The 23,554-nt window shown below is 45.8% G+C and overlaps 1 protein-coding gene and 1 pseudogene across 1 annotated transcript; one reads left to right on the forward strand and one right to left on the reverse strand.

Annotated features, from left to right (window-relative positions):
* Positions 1–16,428: 16,428 nt before the first annotated feature.
* On the reverse strand, positions 16,429–17,229 carry LOC104373322 (uncharacterized). Its single transcript, XM_009979200.2, has one exon. The coding sequence runs from the start codon at positions 17,227–17,229 to the stop codon at positions 16,429–16,431; it is 801 nt and encodes a 266-aa protein (XP_009977502.2).
* A 1,498-nt stretch (positions 17,230–18,727) lies between these two features.
* LOC147529068 (uncharacterized) lies at positions 18,728–23,065 on the forward strand (annotated as a pseudogene).
* Positions 23,066–23,554: the final 489 nt, after the last annotated feature.

Consider the following 23,554-nt stretch of genomic DNA (forward strand, 5'->3'; position numbering starts at 1 on the left):
GACTTTCTGTTTGGGATCTGTTTCCTCATCAGTATCATCAAATATGTTGAAGCAAGGGGACTCGCAGCTTTTGGGTAACTTACCTCTATATTTTTCTTTTATTCATGTGCAAAAAAAAAAATAATTAAGTTTGACTTTTTAAGATTTTGCACAATTTTTTATTCATTATTGGACCTGGCAGGTCTGTTCTTGAGCTGACTGTAACTGTTGGGTCCTCTGTTTCTCCTGCCAGCAAAAAAGCCTCAGATTCCACCTGCTGCATGACTATAACTGGCTGAAGCTTGAGTCATGATACAAAAGTCTACAGAGTGCTCATAAACCTGCACTGTGGAAATATTTGCCAACTATAAATAGAAGACTGTCAACAGAATAAAGGCAATTTTTTTTCTGAAAACACTTTGTGGCGCTCCTGGACAACTTTCACAGCTGTTACATAAAAAATGGATAGAAACTACCACTGCTAACCCTAGGATTTAAGGTTCTTCAATAACTTGCACACAATCTTACAGACTTTGCCTTTTTTTGTTGTTGTTCCAGAGATCTTAATAAAAACAGTCAGGAGCCAGAAAAATCTGTATGCAATGAGATGCTACTGTGGGCCAGCATGCTGAATCTAGTCTAGCCAGAGATGATACCTTTGATAGGCGAGTGAGCAGCAGCTACATCAAGCAGATATACAATATCAGCCTTGTCTGCCTTTGTCTCTGATTCAGTGTGTCACTCCTCTTCTTAGTAAAGACAAGTATCCTGTGACACTTGCTGTGCTGGATTTGTTCTTCATCACATTACCTGATGACCTTTCAAGCCTTGGTCCAGTAAGCAGAGCCTGAACAGCAATCCCACCTGTACAATTCTATGTCCTTTCTCCACCTAACTGTTTTCTTAAATCCCTCAGCATTAGCCCAGGCAGACAAGTGTGAATGTGAATGCTCATTGACTATAGTCTTGTACTAAGCTGACTTTAATTTCTGGAGGCAAGAGGTGTGCTTATCTCTTCAGCTATTGAACCAGATACATAATGGCCCAGAATACTTACTTTTATGATAATTCCAGCCTGGTTCTGAATAACTTTGCAATAAAGGCAGCACGAAGTACTTCAGTAGGCATTTTGTTTTCCACATGTGAATGAATGAATGAATGAATGAATGAATGAATGAATGAATGAATGAATGAATGAAGTGTGGGCCAAAGGAGTTTATCAGTTACTATACTTTTTGTCTTCCTTCTTTTCTGTTAACATGGCATGGAGAAAGCATGTGACTGAAGTAATTACATTTACTGAGCTCTTAAACAGCTCTGGAAGCTGAGGAGGTCATAATGTATTCATGCCTTGCGTTTTCATGGCACTTTCACTTTTAAAATTTCTCCACACAAAAATACCTCAGCTCTTGATCCCTGCTGCTATCGCTAGCATTGTTATCTGTAGCAAGTTTATGCATCAACAATATATTATGTAGTGAAAACTGCACAAAATTCACTTGCATCAGGGAAAAAAATAATAAAGCAGCAATAGAGAGGCACAAGCATGCCTGGTCTTGTGAAATCTCATTTTAATTTTGGACATAATTTTGGACAAGCTATTCATGTACAAAAGTTAGCATGCTTTAATAGATGCTACAAAATCCAGTCTAAAACTCTGCTGCCTGGGTTAGTGATAGTTTCACTTGGCCTCATAGGCTACTTTACTCGTCAAGTAGGCAAGGAATGAAAGAGAAGACCCAAAGCAATCATGAAAAACAATACACGCACTTGTGATTTTCTCAGTAAGTACCACTCAGCAAGTGAGTGTGAGGATTAAAGACAAAGCCTGTGTTCTTCATTAAGAATGAGAACATTATTCTGTAGGAAAGATCAGTTTTGGTCATACGAAGTGACCAACATAATAGACTGGCTTCTGGATTTACATACTTAACTGTATGAATGCAACTCAACTTCTTAAAGACCTAGATGTTACTTTCAAGAGGCTCCTTCCTGAAAACTGGTTCTTTTCCCCCAGTGCTCATCATCATATCCTAGTGCTGAAACACTGCCTAAAACATTGTATGTGGAGCTTTGCAGCACTCTCTTAGTGCAGTTTCCAGTACGGGAGCTTCGTCTGATGGTTTATGGATAGATACTGTGTAGAAATTTTATAGTACTCTAATACAGAAATGGTCCTGCAAAGCTCAGGGCTTAAAGCTCTCAGAAACGCAATTCTCTATCTTTAAAAAAATGCAGAAATCATGCTGGAAGGCTGTATGCAGATATCTGGATATGTATATTGAAGTTCTAGAGTAAAATTAATATGGCAAGAATTAAATCAATATTCTTCTCATCCATTATTGCATGAATTCTGTGTTTCAGAATAACTGGTAGAAAATACTCTGTGATGACTTCATATATAGCCAGCACCACTCACCAGCGAACACTACAGAAAAGATCCATTTCTTTGCTGTAGACTATATGGTGCACTTATGATGGGACTTTTGTAGAGGTAATTTCATGCGAGATTTAGAACTGATTCTCAAGTTGTCTAAAGTGCTGGAGGAAGCAAAGTCAGAATGCTAACCTCCAGGATACACAGATTTCCACCTACTTTGAGAAGCTTCATAGATTCTTCCCTAAAGAATAGATTTGTGCTCATTCTCAGTATTCTTGAAGGACTTTAAGGAGGAATTTGAAAACAAGAGTATACGGGCTTGTGATGTCAAAATGTAGTGTGTTCAATGGCAGGCTCTCTCTTCCTAAGAGATCGTTGAGCAAGAAATCAAGGTGTCGTGGTTTAATCCCAGCCAGCAACAATCCCTGGAAGTGTTCAAGGCCAAGTTGGATGAGGTGTTGAGCAACCTGGTGTAGTGGAGGGTGTCCCTGCCCATGGCAGGGCGGTTGGAACTAGATGATCTTTGAGGTCCCTTCCAACCCAAACCATTCTATGATTCTATAACTAAGCCCCATGCAGCCACTTGCTCACTGGCCCTGGTGGGATGGGTGAGACAATGGGAAGAGTAAAAGTGAGAAAACTCGTGGGTTAAGATAAAGACAGTTTAATTGGTAAAGCAAAAGCCACAACATGCAAGCAAAGCAAAATAAGGAATCTATTCACTACTTCTACCTGCAGGCAGGTGTTCAGCCATCTCCAGGAAAACAGGGCTCTGTCACATGTAATAGTTACTTGTGAAGACCAAACGCTTTAACTCTGAACACCTCCTCCCTCCTTCTTCTGCCCCCATCTCTATATGCCGAGCATGATGCCACATGGTATGGAATATCCCTTTGGTCAGCTGGGGTCAGCTGTCCCACCTGTGTCCCCTCCCGACTTCTTGTGCATCCCCAGCCTACTCACTGGTGGGATGGTGTGAGAAGCAGAAAAGGCCTTGACTCTGTGTAAGCCCTGCTCAGCAGTAACAAAAACACCCCTGTGTTATCAACACTGTTTTCAGCACAAATCCAAAACACAGCCCCATACTAGCTACTAGGAAGAAAGTTAACTCTATCCCAGCCAAAACCAGCACACACTCTGAATTCTGACAGCATATCAAAGAAATTATTCAGGGAACAATCTGGAAAAGAAGGCAGTATTACTTATCTGCCTCATAGGTTTCTTGCAAATAGAGCAGAATATCAAACATTTCCTTTCTAAATCTCATGCTAAAGGTCAAGTGCAGTAAATTGCTGCAGTTGTACAGAAGTGAGTGGAATGGAAGCAGACTTTACTATAGATGTAGCTTGCACTTTCATACTAGATGACTGTGCATCTTTTCTTTTTAGTATTTCTGGAATGTCTTTTATCCCACAGAGACCTTGCAATTCAGCCCCAAACGTATTTAGTTTTAATTAACATATTTGCTCAAAAATGGTCCTTGATCTATTTTAATTTAAAAAGCAGTGTCTTTTTTTTTGTGCAAAGAAAAGCTGCTGGAATGGAGAGGGCTGGGTAAAAAAAAAAAAAGAAAAAAAAAAAAAGAAGAGAATCCTTAAATTATAATAAAAAACTCAGTGAGATCAGTCATATGTGTTTCACGTGCTGTTTATGTGTTTTCCTTTTAAAGGCTGTGGTTGAGCAGTAAGAAGTTTTCCTTTTGCTCTTGATGCAACAACTTGGCCAGGTAAAAGCATCAAGAAGGGAGAAGCTTGTGCCTTCCTTAGAATAACTAAACACGCCTGGAAGATAAAAGCTTTCAAGGTAACATGTGGAATGAACAGAGAAGAAATATGGCCAGGAGGGAGACTGCAGCATGGGCAGAAGGTAGAAGGTGCCCATATCTCGCAAGAAGGAAAAAGAGGGTGGATGAGGACTGACTGTTCAGAGTACTGTGAAATGAGGCCAGTGGAGGCCTCAAAAGGAGGTGATTCTTTATGAAATGGGTTGTAGACCTGGGAAACTCCTTGCCAAAGATGATGTGGATGCAAGACGTTTGTGTGGGCTCAAAGCAGACTGCACTGGTATTTGGAAGATTGATCCTGGGATTATCTGCTAAGCAGACAAGCTACATCAGGTTAAGGTCTCTCCTGAACCATAAATACTCAGAAAGTGGCAAAGCATTAGAGGGTACTATTAAATGTTTTTTCCTTGTTCTTATTTTTCCTTAGGCTACTTTTTATGGCCCTAATTAGAGGGAGAATACTGCACAGATGGTCCAGATAACCCTTGCTCTGAACCAGTATGGCTCTTCTTCCGGAGACAGGCAGCCAGGAGTAATAAGTGGTGAAAAGAAACTACTCCAGAGGGAACCATGTGCACTATGTTGCAATCCCAGAAGCTACAGAAAGATTACTGGAGAGACAACAAATCTCAAATAAAGGACCCCACTGCCAGTACAGAGCTGTGTTTATAAACCAATTTTCAGTTGTTCTCTCCCACTCTGAGCTTTCTTGGGCTTAAAATTATTAGCCAAGAACCCTAGTTCCTGGTGTAATACAACACAGCTTTTGAGGCTTTAAGCTCTGTTGGGAATTTTGGGGGTGGAGAAATCTCACTTTCAGGAAAATGCATCGGCGCATCCATCTGTAAGCTCCGACCTTCACACTCAGGGTGCATGCAACGGACTGGTGCTACAAGAACGGTGCTTCCAGGCACCATTTCCAGCAGGTTAGACCCTCCAGATTTTTTTCCACGTGTGTAGCCAGGAGACACCATCTAGTTCAGCCATAGTCACTGACCAGAGGCTCACAAGCATAAACTATTGTATACAGAAATGGCCACTGAGGACCACAAGTGTGCAATAAATACTGCCCTATCACCTCCAAAAGTTTTGTTTGGCCTAAATGTTTGAAGTCTTTTAGTCCTCTCTGGCTTCACATTCAAGAAAGGGCAGGGATGGATAGCCGAGATGGTTGATTTCTCTGTGGTAGATACTAAATTTGAAAGCTTACTGCAGCCTATCGCTGTAACAGTTCCCCAGCTGTGGGATCAAGCCAGGACCCGTTTGTTAGGAGACACCTGCAGAAGACTGCTGACAACTGTGTTCAGAAAATAGAGAAGCAACTCTACCAAAGGAGCAGTTTGTACTTCAGAGCATCCTATTCCAGGAAGCACCCACCAGTTCTAGTAAGCTGGGCCTGCATAGAATCCCTCTGGATAAGAGCTTTGCTCTGGGGTTCCTCAGGTCCTTGTTTTTTCTCCAAGAAGCACCAACAAGGCTGGAACACACAGCACTACTGTCACATGGAGGGGTCCTCAGTGGGAATCGGTCTGAGACTGTTTGCCTGAGGAGCTCTTTGCCATCAGTGCCAGAGATTCGATCCTGGAGATAAGAGAGAATCAGTCTTTGCGGACTCCTGGATGATCCTGCAGCTCAACAGCTCCAGCTCTAAAAACATCAGCTGAATGTTACACCTGTAGCCACCCTCATTTTATCCAGGGGATTAGATTAAAAAACCTTCAGTTTTTTCTCCGACAATGTCTGTATTTTTCCAATATGCGATACATGCAGTGTTCACAGAAGGAAAAAGAAAGTAAGATGCAGATTTGTAACTATTGTTTGCAGTGAGAAAAGTTAAAGGCAAACTTTTGATACTTCTAAAGCAAAACCCTGTTTTTATTTAATTTTTGAGAGGGGCAGGAGAGGACTTGTGCAACTAAAAAAGCACATTTCATTTTGAAAAAAAATTGTACAATATTTTATGTGCTGTTCTCTAAGAGAGGAAGATCATTTTGGCTTAGGCCCTTTCCATCAGTCCAAAATACAAGCTGTTTCCAGAGACAATCCACCTACTTCAAATAAAGCAAGTGCTGGTTTTTCTGCATATTGTCAGCCCATTATTATCCTTTCTTTCTGAAGAAACATCTGAAGGTCTGGCATGAACACAATGACATCCAGAAGAGTCTGTAAAGTGCTTTGAATATTAAAACAGGGAGAGGAACTGCGATCCGTACAGGACATCTGCCTAATGGCTCTGCTAAACAAAGATGCAGAATCCTCACATGCACATAGCCAGGGCATCATACAACTTCTTTCATTTTCTTTTCTAGTTTCATTCAGGCAGGTCATCAAATGTTTTCTAGAAAACAAAAAAACATCCCAGTGTATATGACTGTGCAGAATGTGTCAGAACTGCGCAGAACCGCTATCAGCCTGTGCAGTACAAACAACAGTACAAAAAGCTAAAGAAAAATAACCTCAACATTTCAAACAGAAACAGTCTAGATACACATCAGTTCAGCATGCTCCCAACAACCAACACTGTCTAATAAGCAAAGAGACAACTAAGAGTATATAACTGGAAAGAACAAGCAGGATCATCAAATCTAACTTTTTGGAAGGGCCGGTAGCCTTTTTAGAGACATTAGCTCAAAAGGGATCTACAGAGAAGCTCTGCTTCTCAGTGCCATAGACCAGAGGCCATGCAACTCTCCCCAGTTGTTCAAATCCTGACACCACCAAACACTAGAATCATAGAATCATAGAACGGTTTGGGTTGGAAGGGACCTGAAAGATCATCTAGTTCCAATCTCCCTGCCGTGGATAAGGACGCCTTCTGCTAGATCAGGTTTCTCAAAGCCTCATCCAACCTGGCCTTGAACACTTCCAGGGATGGGGCATCCACAGCTTCTCTGGGAAGGGGAAATCAAGTGAATCAAGGGCATGACCAAAGTGTTTGAGCCTTCTATTTGAAAAAAAAAAAAAAGGAATAAGGGGTAATTTAGAATTACTCATTCTCTAGGAACAAATCAGTTGTTCAGTCTTGGTAAGGCCTGCTTGACATCTGAGAAGGAAGCTTTGCAAACAGTAAGCAGACACAGAACCATGCTGTTATTGCTGTGTGGATGTTTAGAAATAGCTGAAGTGCAACAGTATTTTATGTGTGAAGACTATGCAGAAGCAATCAGTCTGGCAAATATTTAGCCTACGATGTGAACTAACTTTTTTTCAGTGTTCTTTCTGTGACAGTACAGACCCAATGCAAAGGGCCAACCTCCTACCAGACTGCCGTGGTGCTGAGAACAAAAAGAATCCTCCTTTCATCTAGATGAAAACAAGATGTCTGGGCTGATCTGAGACACCCTTTTTACAAGTCAAAGGGTGCAGATATCCTCTGGTTGACATAGCTGACCAGGGAACACACACAGACGCACACTGTGAGCTACTGAAGCTAGTTATTGCAGGATCAAAACCGTCAGTCTCCTGCTGCCACCTTAGAAATTGTGTGCTACTCAGTCCCGTTGTGCGTCTAAGAAATAGGATTAAGGACATCTATTTGAAAATAAGATGCAGAAAGAAAAGCCAAGGAGAGCTCCCAGCTGACAAGACAGGACCAAAATGGGGTAGGTACCTCGACTTGTGTTGTTTCTCCCCTCCCAGTGACTCTCTGGGTCTCTTTAGCTTGGAGAAGAGGAGACTGAGGGGGGACCTCATTAATGTTTATAAATATGGAAAGGGTGACTGTCATGAGGATGGAGCCAGGCTCTTCTCAGTGGCATCCAATGATAGGACAAGGGAAAATGGATATAAGCTGGAACATAGGAGGTTCTGCTTAAACATGAGGAAGAACTTCTTCCCAGTAAGGGTAACAGAGCACTGGAACAGACTGCCCAGAGAGGTTGTGGAGTCTCCTTCTCTGGAGATGTTCCAAACCCGCCTGGACGCGTTCTTGTGTGATCTGATCTAGGTGGTCCTCCTCCGGCAGGGGGATTGGACTAGATGATCCTTTGAGGTCCCTTCCAATCCCTAACATTCTGTGATTCTGTGATTCTGTGATTTTCTCTGAGCTGTGACCTGGCTGAAGTCCTCTGCACAGCAGCCAAGTAGGGAAATGGAAGTTAATGTTCTCCCACAGGTTTCTAAGCTACATTTCCCAAACTGCAAGAGGAGCTGTAGCCTTCCACTACCACCGTGGGGCCACTCAGAGCACATCAGGCAGTGACATGGTACAGACCCTACGAAATCCTTCCAGCCTGGATGTGCTTGTGCTCTAGTGAGCTCCGCTGAAGTCCTGGGCCCCGACCAGCCCTGAATCTTTCTCCTGAAGCTGAAGCAGCAAGTGGCTGTTGAATTAAAGATAACTCTTTCACACAGCACCAGGGTTGTGCACAGCCAAAAAGTCATGATAGCTATAAGAAATACAGATAGTCTAAGCAGAAAGGCATTTTTTTCTTTCTTTTTGGTTTTCTTTTTTTGTTGTTGTTGTTGTTTGTTTGTTTGGTTGGTTTTGTTTTTGTTGGAGATGAGGGATGGGAAACGATCCTCACCTGCCTTCAAGCCTTGCAAAAATTCTGGAACAAATACATGTTTCATAAGCACCTGGAAGATACAAGTCACAGCAGCAGCTGCTTCATGTAGCAGCAACAACAAGTAGCCTGTGTGGATTTGTCAAGAATAAATTGTGTTGAACTGATCTAATCTCTACTCTAGCAATATAACAGGCTTTAAGAATAAGGAATAAAGGAATAAAAGAATAAAAGAAAAGTAGTTGTCACAAGTCTTACCATTACTAAGGTGTTCTAAATGCTTGCATGTGACATTCTCATAAGCAAGCCGCAGCAGCATGGTCCAGAAGAGACAATGATCGATTGGGTGTAAAGCTGGTTTGATAACATATCAGAAAGGTTATCAGTGGTGCTTTGTCAGAGTTGAAGGATGTAGAAAGTGGAGTTCAGCCAAGTCTGTTCTGGATCCAGTCCTGGCATGCGTTTTCATTAATGAATTAGGCGATTGAAAAGAGAGTATGGTTATTAAATTTTCAGGTGGCATAAAGCTCGGAGGCATTGTAGCACAGGAAGACAGGATTTGAATTAAGAATTATTTTGAAGAATTGCATATCCTGTCTGGGGTGGGAGAGGGAAAGCTGAAACTCAGCAGGGACAAGTGCAAGGGCACAAAATTCAGCTCATACAAATACACCGACACCAAAATAGCAGCTCTGTAACAAAGTGTGGCATTGCAGCAGCTGACAAGCTGAATTGCTTGTGAAAAAAGAGAAATCACATACATACAAGAGTGAACAAACAGAGTTACAACTTTCAAGGTGTGCAGAAGCCCTTCCTTTGGTGCTAGAAAGTCTTCCACACTGTATTCAGTTTTGAATGTGGCTGTTCAGAAAAGATGTGTAGTGATAGTTCAGCCTGGAGAAGAGGAGGCTCCGGGGTGACCTTATAGCGGTCTTCCAGTACCTCAAGGGGGCCTACAAGAAAGATGGGGAGAGGCTGTTCAGGAGGGCCTGTTGTGATAGGACAAGGGGTAATGGTTTTAAAATAGAGGGAGGTAGATTCAGGTTGGATATTAGGAAAAAATTTTTTACCATGAGAGTTGTAGAACACTGGAACAGGTTGCCCAGAGAGGTGGTGGATGCTCCATCCCTGGAGACATTCAAGGCCCGGTTGGATGAGGCCCTGAGCAACCTGATCTAGTTGGAGTTATCCCTGTTCCTTGCAGGGGGGTTGGACTAGATGACCTTTGAAGGTCCCTTCCAGCCCTAACGATTCTATGATTCTATGATAGTCCAGAGGAGAAGAGCACTACCAGGGATGTGGAACACATGGCCAGAGCAGAAAGCCTGACAGGCTTGGTGCTTGTTTAACTTTAGTAAGTTTCATAAGAAGCTCTTCAACAAGCTTCATGCAAATAAAAGTCTTGCTGCAAACCAGAATATAACCATCTGTTTTCTAAGTCTCCAAGGAATGGAACAAAACCCCAAACTTTGCATTACAGGAATAAGTTTCAGTTTGAACTTTTCAACAGTGAGACTTGCAAAGTACTGGAAAGATTTCTCCTTAGACATAGCTGTGTGCTAACGGCCTGACTCCAGCTGAACCAATGCCTTTGATGTGCGATCACTCCATCCTGCTGAACGCAAGCCCTCATGAAGTTCACGCACCACATGACTGATGTGGAATCGCTCCAGGAGTCTCGGCAGCAGTGAGCTCCAGACTGGCTCTGTCAGACATTTAAGTCTGGCAAAACCCAGTGTGTTTGAACACAAAGACTCATTATGGGCTATTCTATCTGAGCCTTGCTTGTGCCATCGTTTTTTTTCCCCTCTTGCTATTTTCTTGCTGCGTGAACTGTTCAAGAAATGTTTGTTTGCATGGCAGTGAGAATGGCAACACATTTTATAGCTTCCCCAGCGTAGCAGAAAAATAAAAAGCTTCTTGACAACCGCTGAGATCTTTAACAAACATAAGAAATCCACAGCATGGATGTAGTATTTATTTAAGTACCATTTACTACTGTCTCCTGGTTCATGGGCAGAACACTCTGGGGGTTCAAAACTTTTCTTTGTATGGCTTAGAGTGATCTTCATTAGCGATGCTACTTAGGGTTTCATTGCAATTTGATGTGCTGAACGATATGGCGCTTTCTCATGAGGGATTGCTTTGTTTCTTCTATGGTACCACTGCCCAAGTGGAAACATCTTCAGCTGAATCTGATGTCTCTGACAGTGACTAATTGTATGCAATCAATGATAATTAAACTCATTGATCCCATGGATTCATGTCAGACCTGGATCTCTTGCACTGACTCAGTATTACATCACCAGAAAAACATCATTTCCGAACTTGGACTGTAAAGTTCTGAGATGAGGCTACAGGGCACAGAGGAAGACAGAAAGGCAAGCGGCATGAGGGTCCGTTCAGCTGCAGGAACAATGGCCTCCCTCAGTGATGATGACCTTTTGGATGGATACCCTCCTGGACTAAGGAACGCGTAGAAAACACCTGGGAACAGATCCCCAACAGCTACATGTTCAGAAGGTAGCGCTCTCAGATATCAAGTATATTTGTATTGCATGTAGGACACTAGCTGCAGTGTCTTCTGTTTTCTGGTGGTTTGCAAAGTTGTATTTCCTTTGATGACTGTTAATATGTAATCTATTTCACTGATCAACCACAAGAGTTTTCAAAGACTTGAAAAACTGATGGGTGCTAAACTCCACTCACAGTGAATTCAGGACCAGTCTTGCGTTTGTGAGCCTGGAAATGTGCTGTTGACTCCCAAAGGCAGGGGGAGAACAGCAACGGTCACTTCATTTTTGTTTTGCCGACTCAGAGACTCCACCACTGAACACGAGAGCCCTCTTGGGGGGGTGACCTTTGTCATGGTTTGATATGTGGGGTGTGGGGGTTCTGGTGGCAGGAGAGGGGCTTTGCTCCCTGTGACCTCCCTGGTTTTGGAACCGGGTTAGACTTGGTTCTGGCCACCAGATGAGACTGCCATCCCCCTCGGGGTTGAGCCAATTAGCGCCTCTGTGAATTGCCCTATTTAAGTCGGGACAAAGGAACCAGAAAAGGTGCTTTGCCCAGGAGCGAGGAGAGAAGGGAGGAGGGCACTGCCCCCGCTCCCTGGCTCCCGGCCGGGCGGCTGCCTGCGTCGGGCCGGCACTGCCCACTGAGGATGGCAGCAGCAGAGCCGGCTGGGGAACTCGGGGAGCACCCCACTCCCAGGGTGCCCACTGGCCTGAGTTCATCCGGAGAGGACTGAGATCTGAGAGAAACAGCCGCATCGACACCAGGTCAGTGAGGATGGAGCGGGAGGAGGTGCCGGAGCCGAGTTTCCCTTGCAGCTGGTGGTGAGATAGCAGGCGGCCTCCCTGCAACCAGGACGGCCTCAGTGGAGTAGAGACCCACTCGCAGACTGTGGAGGGAAGATGCCTGAGCCTGAGGACGGTCATGTTGGGACGCATGACAAGGCAGAGAGGCATCTGGAGTCTGCGTGACGACCCACGCCGGAGCGAGTGGCTACAACTCCCTAAGAATCCGAGACTGTGGTAAAGCCCACACTGGGGCAATCCGTGGGGAAGGATTGTTTCCTGTGGGCTGGACTCACGCTGGAGAAGGTTGTGGATTTTTCCTCGTGAGTAGGGGATCCACCAGAGCAAGGGAAAAGGGTGTAAGGACTCCTCCTCCTTTAAGAAAGAAGCAGCAGTAACAGCACGGAATGAACTGACCTGCACTCCCCCAGTCCCTGCGCCTCTAGGGGGAGGAGGTAGAGCTGGGAGGAAAAGGAAAGGGGGAGGGAAGGAAGGTGTCGGTTTTAAGATCTGGCTTTGTTTCTTTTTATCCTCTCACGTAACTGGTGTTCTTTCCCTTTGTCCTTTTAAGTAATCATCAATAAATTGTTTCGCTTTTAAGAAAGCCAAGTCTGTTTTGCCCAGGACCATGGTTGGTGGGTGCTCCCTCTGTTCTTGTCTCGACCCTCAGTCCCTTTTTTATATTTTTCTCCTCTCCACTTTACTGGAGAAGGAGAGACTGTGTGAGTTTTAGTTGCTGGATCAGCCTAAAACCACGACACCTTCAACTCTTTAAACACTGCTTGTAGCCATTGAAAACTAAAAAGTTGAAGTTCCTTCAGAGGCAAATTGAGGGAGAAGTAAGTAAATGCTGGGATCTGATCTTTTAGATTTATGGTAGCCATAGATCGTAGTCATATACTTTTAAAGACAGAAAGAGCTTTTGTAACTTTCACTTTGCATATAACAAGGTGGAGTGAGTTAGACTGTGGGGTTTACAGAGTTGAGTTGGTGGAGAATCTGTCATATCCTCAGGTGAACTCTCCAGCATTAAAAATATGCAGCTTATCTGTAGTCAGAACTTGTCTGGCTTGAGCTACCAGTCTGTGAAATGTTATACATTTGTATGTTAAATTAAAGAGCCCTCTGCCCTGATATATATTATTCTCCTGAATTTCTATTTGGAGCTTTTTTCACTTACTGCTTTTTCATCTCATTACTGTTCTGCTGCAAGAGTTGGAAGTTTTCAAATGAAAGTTCTACACAATTCCAGGGGACAATGCTCTTCTCCTGCACCACTCTGCAGTACAGTAAGGGGTGAAGGGAAAGGCATGCACACTCACATCAATGCACAATGTCAGCTTTAACAATTCCTCCCTCTCCCTCTCCGCCTTTACCCACCAAGCACGGATTATATCTCGGTCTTTTCGCCAGGGGCCTATATCCGAGCAGTTTGCCATTCTCTGATATTAACGCTCGAGTTTTAATGAGCACAGGCAAAGGAAGGTGCTTAGCAACAATACAGGTAGTGCAACAAGTACAGGATAAGCAGTTTGAGATTAGATTTTAATGCCATGTTAACGACAACACCAAGATCTAGCTATTGCTCTGTGTAACTATGCCACTAACACAGGAGCCAGGATATTGCAGCATGTACGTGCCATGGGGGTTTCCACTTTGGGAGGTGGCATTTTGGAAGCAACCAGGACAAAGGGAGAGGAAGAGGCAACAGACAGCATGGTGTCAGGACAGAACTTCTTCTAGCTGAATAACATATTCAGTCTGCTCAAGCAGCTTGATGGCATGGTCAAAGTGCCCTCACTTGCATTGATTTCTCAGAATTTCTCTTGATCCCAACAGGCTGGAGAATTACAGCAAAGGTACTGGCACTATTTATTAAAGATGACATGTTCTTGCAGGCTTTAACCGCCTTTTTAGCTCCATTCACCCCAGGACTGGCAGACATATTATTGACGATTACAGTCGGGCTTCAAAAATTATGTCTGTGTTTTTTTTTGAGAGGGGACTACTTAAACTAAGGCCTTGAAACAGCTTGTCTCCTCAATAAGACACTGTGGGACCCTCTAATGTATGAAACCGGCTTGGTCAAAAGCAAGAATGAAAGCTGTGAGATGCTATAAACTCCCCAAACTAGCTAAAGCTGCTTGCCTTTTGGGAAACTCTAGCTAAGAAGCAGAAGGGAAAGGTTGGAAATGGATCTTCAAGCCCAAACCCTATGCAGTGGAGAAGAGAAACAGCAAGGCAGGTTCTGAACAGTTTGACAAAGGACACGAGAAACTGTCCCTTTTACCACTTGTCTAAGATGACGCTCTGGAAGGATACAGTGTGTTAGACACAAGACTCTAAAAAAGACCACAGTTACTAGAATTTCAGTCATCTACATGTCTCAGAACAGAGGAATAACCTTGTCTTTACTTGTGCCCACTGCTAGTACTGCCTTTATACTTATGTCCTGTACCAGCCAAGCTTTAGAAAGGCAGGATGGCTGCACATATCGAATGGGGTGGGAGGAACGGGGAAATAAGACAGCAGACCTGCTTAAGTCCAGAGAATTAATCACTGGCAGAAATAGGAACAAAATCCCAGTCCTTCAACGTCTGTCTGAAGAAATCCTCTGTCTGGCCTAACTCCAGCTTCAGGAGCTACTTCACACACAGTCCCTCATCATGCTGCAAATCTCTGAAAAACAACCAAGCACAAAGGACTCACAGCTCACGTCCAGCTCCTTCACCTCTGATTCTCCATGAGCCAAGTGAGCAAGGCACCAAGGTCCCCTTACTCCTCTCTTTCCTGTGTCACACATCCTAGAAATAATCAGCTGCAGGAAAAAAGAACAAACTGGTTTGATGTTATTGCATCCCCATAATTGCTGTGCATTGATTTATCACTGTGTGGGATGTTACTCCTATACTGAATCTGCTTCAAGTAACACCAAAAGGTGATGGCTGGTTTGAAGCTTCACATAGGTCAGGGGCAGACTCAGTGTCAGAGCAGTGTAAAAGTCAGTTCATGCTAAGAATATCTGGAGTTGTGCTTTTGTCACCCAGTAAAATTTCAGCATCGATTCAGATTTCTTCTTCTCCTTCTGCTGATCTTTGCTACGAGAAGAAAATGACTGAACAAGAGACACAATGGCCCGTGCATCACTGTCTCAAACCCTTTCTCTCTCCCTTTCTCCGTGAACCCTGGAAGCACATGTTTATCTCCCAGCAGGCCTGACTCAGCCCTTCTTCTTTCCAGGAAAGACACAAAGCTGCAGTTTTCTGTATGCTGGCCAAAGGAGAAATAGGAAACAAAGGAGACAGAGGGCAAAGAAAAGCATTTATACGGGAATGAGAGGCTTTTGATGAGAAAATAATGAAACATGAAGATAATGTCAGAGGGAGTAGCCACAGAGAAAACATCCACAAAGAGCAAAGCTAAGGAGAGCTGGGAGGAAAATGCTGATGAGAGGCTAAGGGGAAGAGAGAGCGAAATGAAACAGAAAGGAGTCTTAGCAAATTTCCATAATGTAACACCAATGAAGCCTTTTATGATTATAGGCAGCAATTCTCAGAAATGTTCCCTTGCAGGAGGTTTGCATACTCATCTTTTAATATCCCTGAACACTTTCCCAGCCTAGGTAGAAGAAAGAACATTTTTGCCAGTGCTGCACGCTCTAAATCTGGGCTACCTCTGTGCCTCACCAAGATCCATGGAGCAGTATCACTGAGGTCTGCCCTGGAGTGACTGGCACATCGACTCCAGGTCCGTGCTGCCTCCAGAGAGCTTGACAGCCCTGCACTGAAACTGCTCTTCAGGAGAAGCAGGGTAAGAAATACTCTATGTCCTGCCAAAGTAATCGAGACATCTCTTGCATGGTACCTTGTGGGACCTGGACACAGGCAGGTTCTTATCCAGAGATGGACTGAAGCCTGAGCTGTTTCAACCTGCATGTTGGATGTGAAATACCGTGGAACGTAATGAGATTCTGGGCTACCTGAAGCAAAGTCAAATCCACAAGTCTGTATGGCCTTAAACATTTGCAGAAATCCCAGCCTGTACCTACTTCACATCCAGACTCAGGCACTAAACCAGTGTGCAAGCAAACACACAGATTATTGCGGCTGACATGCCACCGGTTGTTCACCTGACTCTGTCCTCTCAGACTAGGTATTGTTCATTTCCTCAGACTGAGTGTTTGGCCACTACATTTCCTGAGATAGATCAATGCAACTATAAATAACAAAACAAAATTGTATTTGTCCCTAAATGGATTTTTAGAAGGTATACACCACCGTTCAATACAGGTGTCAAAAAAAAAAAAAAAAAAAAAGACTGCCAGAGAAATCACCTTACAGCAGAGAGGAAGGTTTTGAGCTCCACAGAGTGATTTTAGCAGTCTTTAGCAGTCTTTTCCATCTGAAACCCATTTTGCTTGTGCAGTTGATTTGCACAGAACAAATCCATCTCCGTCACTTCGGGAGGACTGACACCAGTTGTCTAATCCCTCTGTGCCCTATGAAATGACGAGAAATAATCTCTGATCTCTTCAGGGCCCTTGCTGCAGACTTCAGGGGGAGGACTTTCCAGTGGATTCCCCTCAAAATTGCATGAACAGTAATTGTATCCCCAGTCCAGGTTCAGCAGCTCCCCAAAGCTTACTGGAAGGGACCGCAGACGGTTGTTTCCCAGCCAAAGTGTGCACAGATTCCTTAAAAGACAGACATCCTCAGGCAGACTCTCCAGTGAGTTGAAGAGCAACAGCAACGTTTCCAGTTTTTCCAGATGCCGAACGCTGGAGGGGATTGTGTCTATTTTGTTGTCGCTCACATCCAGAAAGGTGAGGCTGCGCAGCTGGCAGAGGGGTGCAGGCAGCTCGGTGAGGCTGTTGTTGGCCAAGTGGAGGCTGTGCAGCCTTTGGAGTGCCCCCATTTCTGGGGGCAGCGAGCTCAGGCTGTTGTTGCTCAGAGTGAGCCTCTCCAACTGCCTCAAAGTGCCAATTTCAGCAGGGATTTTCTTCAAGTTGTTGGAGTCTATGTAGAGGCAGGTTAGGTTCCTCAGGCGGCTGATCTCTTGAGGGAGCAGCTCCATCCGGTACCTCAGGCAACTCTCTCGTTCCGGGCTCATCTCCAGGACCTGCAGCTGGTCCAAGCCAAAGACCTGCGCCGGAACAGACGCCAGCTCTCTGCCCGAGATCTTGACTTTCTTCTTCCCTTCATACTTTGGATCATGCTCTGTAAGATACCTCCAGAGCAGATCGAGACCTGAAGAGGCACATCCAAAGGAGGTGGCTGCGTCCATTGTCCCACCAGAACCGTGGCTGGTTGAACCGCAACAGTCACTGATGATTTGTTGCACACTCCACAGGCAACCTCTGAGGTTCTTGGTGGATTGAGGCCCTCCGTCAGCTTTCCCCTCTGCCAGGCATGTTACCAACACACACGCAGAGTGTTTGCGTTGCTCAGATACATCCCACTGAACAAACACTTGGCATTCTCACTTGATCAGGTGTTTCCCTTCCAGCTCCGCAGCACACACAAACCCCAGCTCTCAGGCTGTGGCTTTGCCTCTCGTAGTTGCAGCCAGTGACCTGGCAGCAAATATCTGTCGGTTTTCGGAAAGTGAAAGAGCAGCATTGTGCCTGTGCTGCTCAGCAGATTGGTTCAGATCCTTGTTTGTGTGTTGGTCTTTCCTTCTGGGAGCACCTAGGGCGCTGCTGTCTGAGGAATTCACATTGGTCAGTCCCAGGGGATCACAAAAGAAGCAACACGGCTGGGTAGATAAAGCACATGGTAAACGGGACAAGATAAAGCACATGGTATACTGGAAAAGAAGAAGACAGACTCATAGCTTGGGAGCTGGGAACCATGAACAGATCCTGTCCTCAGGTCAGTTTGTGCCTTTATCGTTCAGCAAACACAATAAAGAATCAGTTTTGAAATGTGGAAGTCCTTCTCCCTCCTGCTGAGGGTATGAACCCCTGTACCACAGAGATACTGTCTGTCTTGGCTGCACTTGCTCTGGCATATTTAAAAGCACATTTTTATTCCTTGCTGGCATAGCTTTTGTAGGAGATATGAAAAATGCCAGGTTTATCCCAAACCGCTTGGCACAGTACGCAATGTAGAGAGTGGGGCATTTTCCTGGAAGGAGAGAATTGTGGGTTTGAAACCTCAGACTGAGAAAACCCACCTCTTTTACTTCATTCTCTAATCCTTAAGGCTTTCAGCTAAAAAATGGACAGCCATTACAAATGCTTTTCAAGGAGAGGGGATCTCCACAGCCTCTCATAAGCTGCTGAAGGCAGAAGACAATGTGTTAGAAGTACAGTGTAAGCAGGTCTACCAGGTCAGGTCTTGTGAAGGGAGGGGGGCTTATCCATCAGCTTTGCTTTCCCACCCTGCTCAGTTCTGATCTCCTTGGCCCAGGATGGTGCTGAATTTTTAGGGAGCCTGTGCCCCAGCACCAGAAGCATGTGCGGCTGCACAGATGAGTCGCGAATGCTGGAAGCCCTCTATGCAGAAGATGCTGACAAGAGGATTTGGAGATCATCATTCAACCCTCTGAAATTACACTTTAGGTTCTGCTGGTTTTTAATTGGATTTCACCCTGAAATACAGATTTTTACAAGCTTGAGAAGTGCCCCGTGTGAACCTCATGGGGATCGACAAGGTCAAGTGCGAGGTCCTACACAAGAGTCAGGGCACCCTCCCAGTATCAATACAGGCTGCGGGATGAAGGGATTTGGAGCAGCCCTATCGAGAAGGACTCGGGGGTACTGGAGGATGAGAAGCTCACCATGAGCCGGCAATGTGCACTTGCAGCTCAGAAAGCCAACCGTGTCCTGGGCTGCATCAAAAGCAGCATGGGCAGCAGGTCAAGGGAGGGGATTCTGCCCCTCTACTCTGCTCTTGTGAGACCCCACTGAAGTACTGCATTCAGCTCTGGGGCCCACAATATAAGAAGAACATGGAGCTGTTGGAGCAAGTCCAGAGGAAGCCACAAAAACGATCAGAGGGCTGGAGCACCTCTGCTATGAAGACAGGCTGAGAGTGTTGGGGCTGTTCAGCCTGGAGAAGAGAAGGCTCCAGGGTGATCTTATTGCAGCCTTCCAGTACTTAAAGGGGGCCTACAGGAAAGATATGGACAAATATTTTAGCAGCGCCTGTTGCAATAGGACAAGGGGTAATGGTTTTAAACTAAGAGAGTAGATTTAGACTACATTTAAGGAAGAAATTTTTTGCAATGAGGGTGGTGAAACACTGGACCAGATTGCCCAGAGAGGTGGTAGATACCTCATTTCTGAAGACATTCAAGGTCAGGTTGGACGGGGCTCTGAGTACCCTGATCTAGTTGAACATGCCCCTGCTCATTGTAGTGGGGTTGGACTAGATGACTGTCATGGTTCAGCCCCACCGGTGGCTCAGCCACCGCTCAGCCACTCACGGCTCCCCTCAGTGAGGGGGAGAGGAGAGAAATGGAACAGAGGGCTGAGGGTGAGACGAGAACAGAGGGAGCACCCACCGACTACGGCCCGGGCAAAACAGACTCGGCTCAGGGACAAACCAGTTCAATTTATTGACAGTTACTTGAGAGGACAACAAGAAACAAAACCAGATCTCGAAAACAACACCTCCCCCGTCCCGCCTTTCCCTTCTTCCCGCCTATCCCTCCTTCCCAGCGGCGCAGGGGATGGGGAATGGGGAATGGGGCTGCAGGTCAGTTAGTCACACGTTGTTTCTGCCACTCCTTTCGCAAAGGAGGAGGACTCCTGACATTCTTTCCCTGCTCCAGTGGATCCCCTACTCACGGGACAGTCCACAGACTTTTCCACCGTGAGTCCTTCCGGCAGGATGCAATCCTGACCCATTGGATCGCTCCGGCGCAGGCTGTTACCACAGTCATGGGTTCTGAGGGAGCTGCCATCCGCTCCGGCGTGGGTCTTTCCATGGACTTCAGATGCTTCTCTACTTTGTCATGAGGATGAACTTCTCCCAGCCGGCACTGCTCCAGGTCCAGCCCCTTACCTCCCCCCCTCTCTTCAGTGCAGGTCCAGCCTTCCTTCAGGCTCCTTTGTCCCCATCTTAAACAGGGCATTTGCAGAGGTGCTGATTGGCTCAACCATAGCCAGAGGGGATGGGTGTTCTGACCTGGCCAGAGACCAGTCCAACTGGTTTTGGAGCCAAGGAAGGTTCTTGCAGCTTCTTACAGGGGCCATCTCTGCAGCCTCTCCCATGCTGCCAAAATCTCATCACATAAACCCATGTAATGACATTTAAAGATCCCTTCCAACCCAAATTGTTCCATAATTCTATGATTTTCAGGGCTGTTACATACCACCTTTGACTTGGATTCAGAGTGCAAATACCATAATCTTTTTGAAATCAAGCCCTAAACTTCCTCCATATTCATTTTCAGCATTTGTAAGAGAAAACAAATGATGAAAACGTTAATGAGGGGGGACCTCATTAATGTTTATAAATATGTGAAGGGTGACTGTCATGAGGATGGAGCCAGGCTCTTCTCACTGGCATCCAATGATAGGACAAGGGAAAATGGATATAAGCTGGAACATAGGAGGTTCCGCTTAAACATGAGGAAGAACTTCTTCCCAGTAAGGGTAACAGAACACTGGAACAGGCTGCCCAGAGAGGTTGTGGAGTCTCCTTCTCTGGAGATGTTCCAAACCCGCCTGCATGCGTTCTTGTGTGATCTGATCTAGGTGGTCCTGCTCCGGCAGGGAGATTGGACTAGATGATCCTTTGAGGTCCCTTCCAATCCCTAGCATTCTGTGATTCTGTGAAAACAATATCACTTTTCTAGTATCTGCAAGTGTTGTGAGGCTGCTTTGGCATTATAAGCTCCTCGGATACTGGTGGCTGGAGATAGGTCTGCTGGTCTTTACGGTAAGGACTGTGCAAGCTGTCAAGCTGGGGCTATCACAGCTGAGTGTGCAATGGTGTGAGCAGATCCTGGGGACACTGAAAGTGATTAATCCTATTCTTTAGAGTCAGCATTAATGTCAATGGGGTCTGAAGGCTGTGGTAGTTTCATCAAGAAAGGGTGGACATTGTACATGAAAAAGTTTCAGCAGAACTTGAGAAAGTCTAATAGTTGTTCATAAATAAGAATGGGTACAATAACTTGGAAACATATGTACATCAGAAATGAATACAGTAGCCAAGGAAAAGTGAGATTTTTCACTTGAAAGGGAAAGTTGCTTACCAGAAATATCAGACCTCCCAATTAACCATAAAAATAAGATTCAAAGTTAAACTCAACTCCCATCAAGAAAGCGCTGGAGTTATTGCAATGAGGGTCATTATAGACTTAGACAAAAAACATCTCCACATTACTAAGGGGAAAAATGTGTTTCTAAGAGCGCATTGTTGAATACATCTGTCCTGTGAAATAAACCGAGTTGCCACATGTGCTGCATTCTGCTTAAACTCGCTTATGTCTCCAAATCAAAACCTGAGTCTTTCAGACAGCACGTCATGAAGAGCCAAGGCCATTGTCAGAGAGAGAAGGTTTTGTGATGTTGTGCACTGTTGTCCTGTTACACTGTTTTACAACCAGAGTTTTACCCTGGGTTTTCCTTTACCAAGGTGGCAGGTTCTTTTCTGCTCCATCTTGCAAGACATCCTTCTTCCTGACGCTGATTGCTGGCTCATCGGAAACGTCAAAGTATGATTAATGTCCCTCTGTCAAACTGTTCCCGTGTGCTTTTTACATAAAGTTCATGATCCAAAATGTAAAATAACAAGAAAGACTCCGTATTTTAACACATGATCCACTTAGAGACTTGGCAGGATATTCTCATTCTCAGTTCAAACAAACTCTAACAAGAATACTGCCAGCATCAATACTCTTAAGTCAAGCTATGCAAGGTATTCAGAAGTGAAAATCTGCTTTGCAAAGCAACTCTGAAAACCAGTCTCCTCTTCAACATTTCTTCATGCTTTTCTTATTAGCTGTTCCCGTTTCACAAGTCAGAAGACAAAAATCTACATTTGTGACTTCCACGTTTAATCCAGACTGATGAACTTCACCATTTACAAAGGTGTTAAGGAAAGTCCAGGCTCCATGGACCCTTACTATCCTAAGGACCTCAGAGAGGTGCTGAAATTGGGATGTAGGAGGCAACTGGGTGGCTGATGCAGACTTCCCCCAGTAGCACTGGCTCTGCACAGACAGCAGCAAGGAGAACTCCTTGTGGTCTCTGATGGATGCTCACCCCTACACAGGGCTGCAGATCAGGGCCAGAGCCTGCCTTCACCCTCAGGCTGGCTCTGTTTTGTGCTGCTCTTCCTCCTCATGCCATGGAGCAGCAACCTTAACCCTCAGCAGCACTGGACTGAAGCTCACAGAGGCAGAAAGACACGGTAGTGGATTTTTTTCAGTCTGTGCAGTTACTGTCGAGTTAGTGCAGTCATTTTAAGAAAATATTCCTGTTATTCTCTGGCATAAGAACAGTACAGGTTTGTGCCATAACCTTGTCTCTCTCCCTCGGAGTTTTCTCGCTGCTAGTCACATAGCACCCAGCACCTCATCATCTCTGACACATGTCCCCACACCAACTCAGTGGGAATGTGAGCCAGTAATGATGGAAGAGAAAGACAGAAGGTCTTTCTTCCATGAAGACCTAGTTAATGGAGGCAACACAGCCCAGAGTGCTTTAGCTGACCACAGGGTGACCTGAACAGGTCTCCAGGCTCCGCAGCTCACACTGGACCCACCAAAGTGCAGGTGCCATGGTCTGACTGAGTCCCACTGTGAGAGACTGAGCGTGGCATTCAGGTACCCAGACACGAGCATCTTAAGTTATTTTACGTGTGTGCCGGGTTTGTGTGAAGGGGTTCTGGTGGTGAGAGAGGGGATTCACTCCCTGTACCTTCCCGGGCTTCGGGACCGATTGGACCCATCTCTACCCAGGTCGGACCCCCCATCCCCTCAGCCCGGGTCAGCCATCAGCGCCTCTGCCAGTGACCGATTTCAGTCAGGACAAAGGAGCCGAACGGTGCTCCGGCCCTGCGGGGAGGAGAGGGGGGAGCGGGAGCTGCCCCTCCCCACCCCCGTCCGGCGGCGCCGGCTGGAGATGGCGCGGGAGCGCCCTGTGCCGGTGCCACTGGGCTGAGGGATCCGGAGAGAAACGGCCCCACGGCCCGCGGTCAGTGCGGTGGGGTGGGAGGAGGTGCCGGAGCGGGGATCGCCCTCAGCCCGCGGGGAGGGGCAGCGGCCCCCGCAGCCATGGCAGGCTGTGGGGCACAGACCCACCGCAGCCCGGGGAGAGCCCACGCTGGAGCGGGGATGGCTGAGCCTGAGGGAGGGCGTGGGGAAAGGGACTCACGACGGAGCAGAGACACGTCTGAAGTCCGTGGAAAGACCCACGGTGGAGCGGGTGGCAGCTCCCTCAGATCCGTGACTGTGGCAACAGCCCACGCCGGAGTGATCCGATGGGTCAGGATCGCATCCTGCCGGAAGGACTCACGGTGGAGCTGTCCTGTGAGTAGGGGATCCACTGGAGCAGGAAAAGAGTGTGAGGAGTCCTCCTCCTTTGGGAAAGGAGCGGCAGAAACAACGTGTGACAAACTGACCTGCAGCCCCATTCCCCATCCCCTGCGCC

Source organism: Tauraco erythrolophus, chromosome 3 (genome assembly GCF_009769465.1).
Source record: "Tauraco erythrolophus isolate bTauEry1 chromosome 3, bTauEry1.pri, whole genome shotgun sequence".
Lineage (NCBI taxonomy): Eukaryota > Metazoa > Chordata > Aves > Musophagiformes > Musophagidae > Tauraco > Tauraco erythrolophus.

What these genes read in the sequence shown, in the direction of transcription:
- LOC104373322 (XM_009979200.2), bottom strand. Translation starts at nt 17,229, where the DNA reads ATGGACGCAGCCACCTCCTTTGGATGTGCCTCTTCAGGTCTCGATCTG.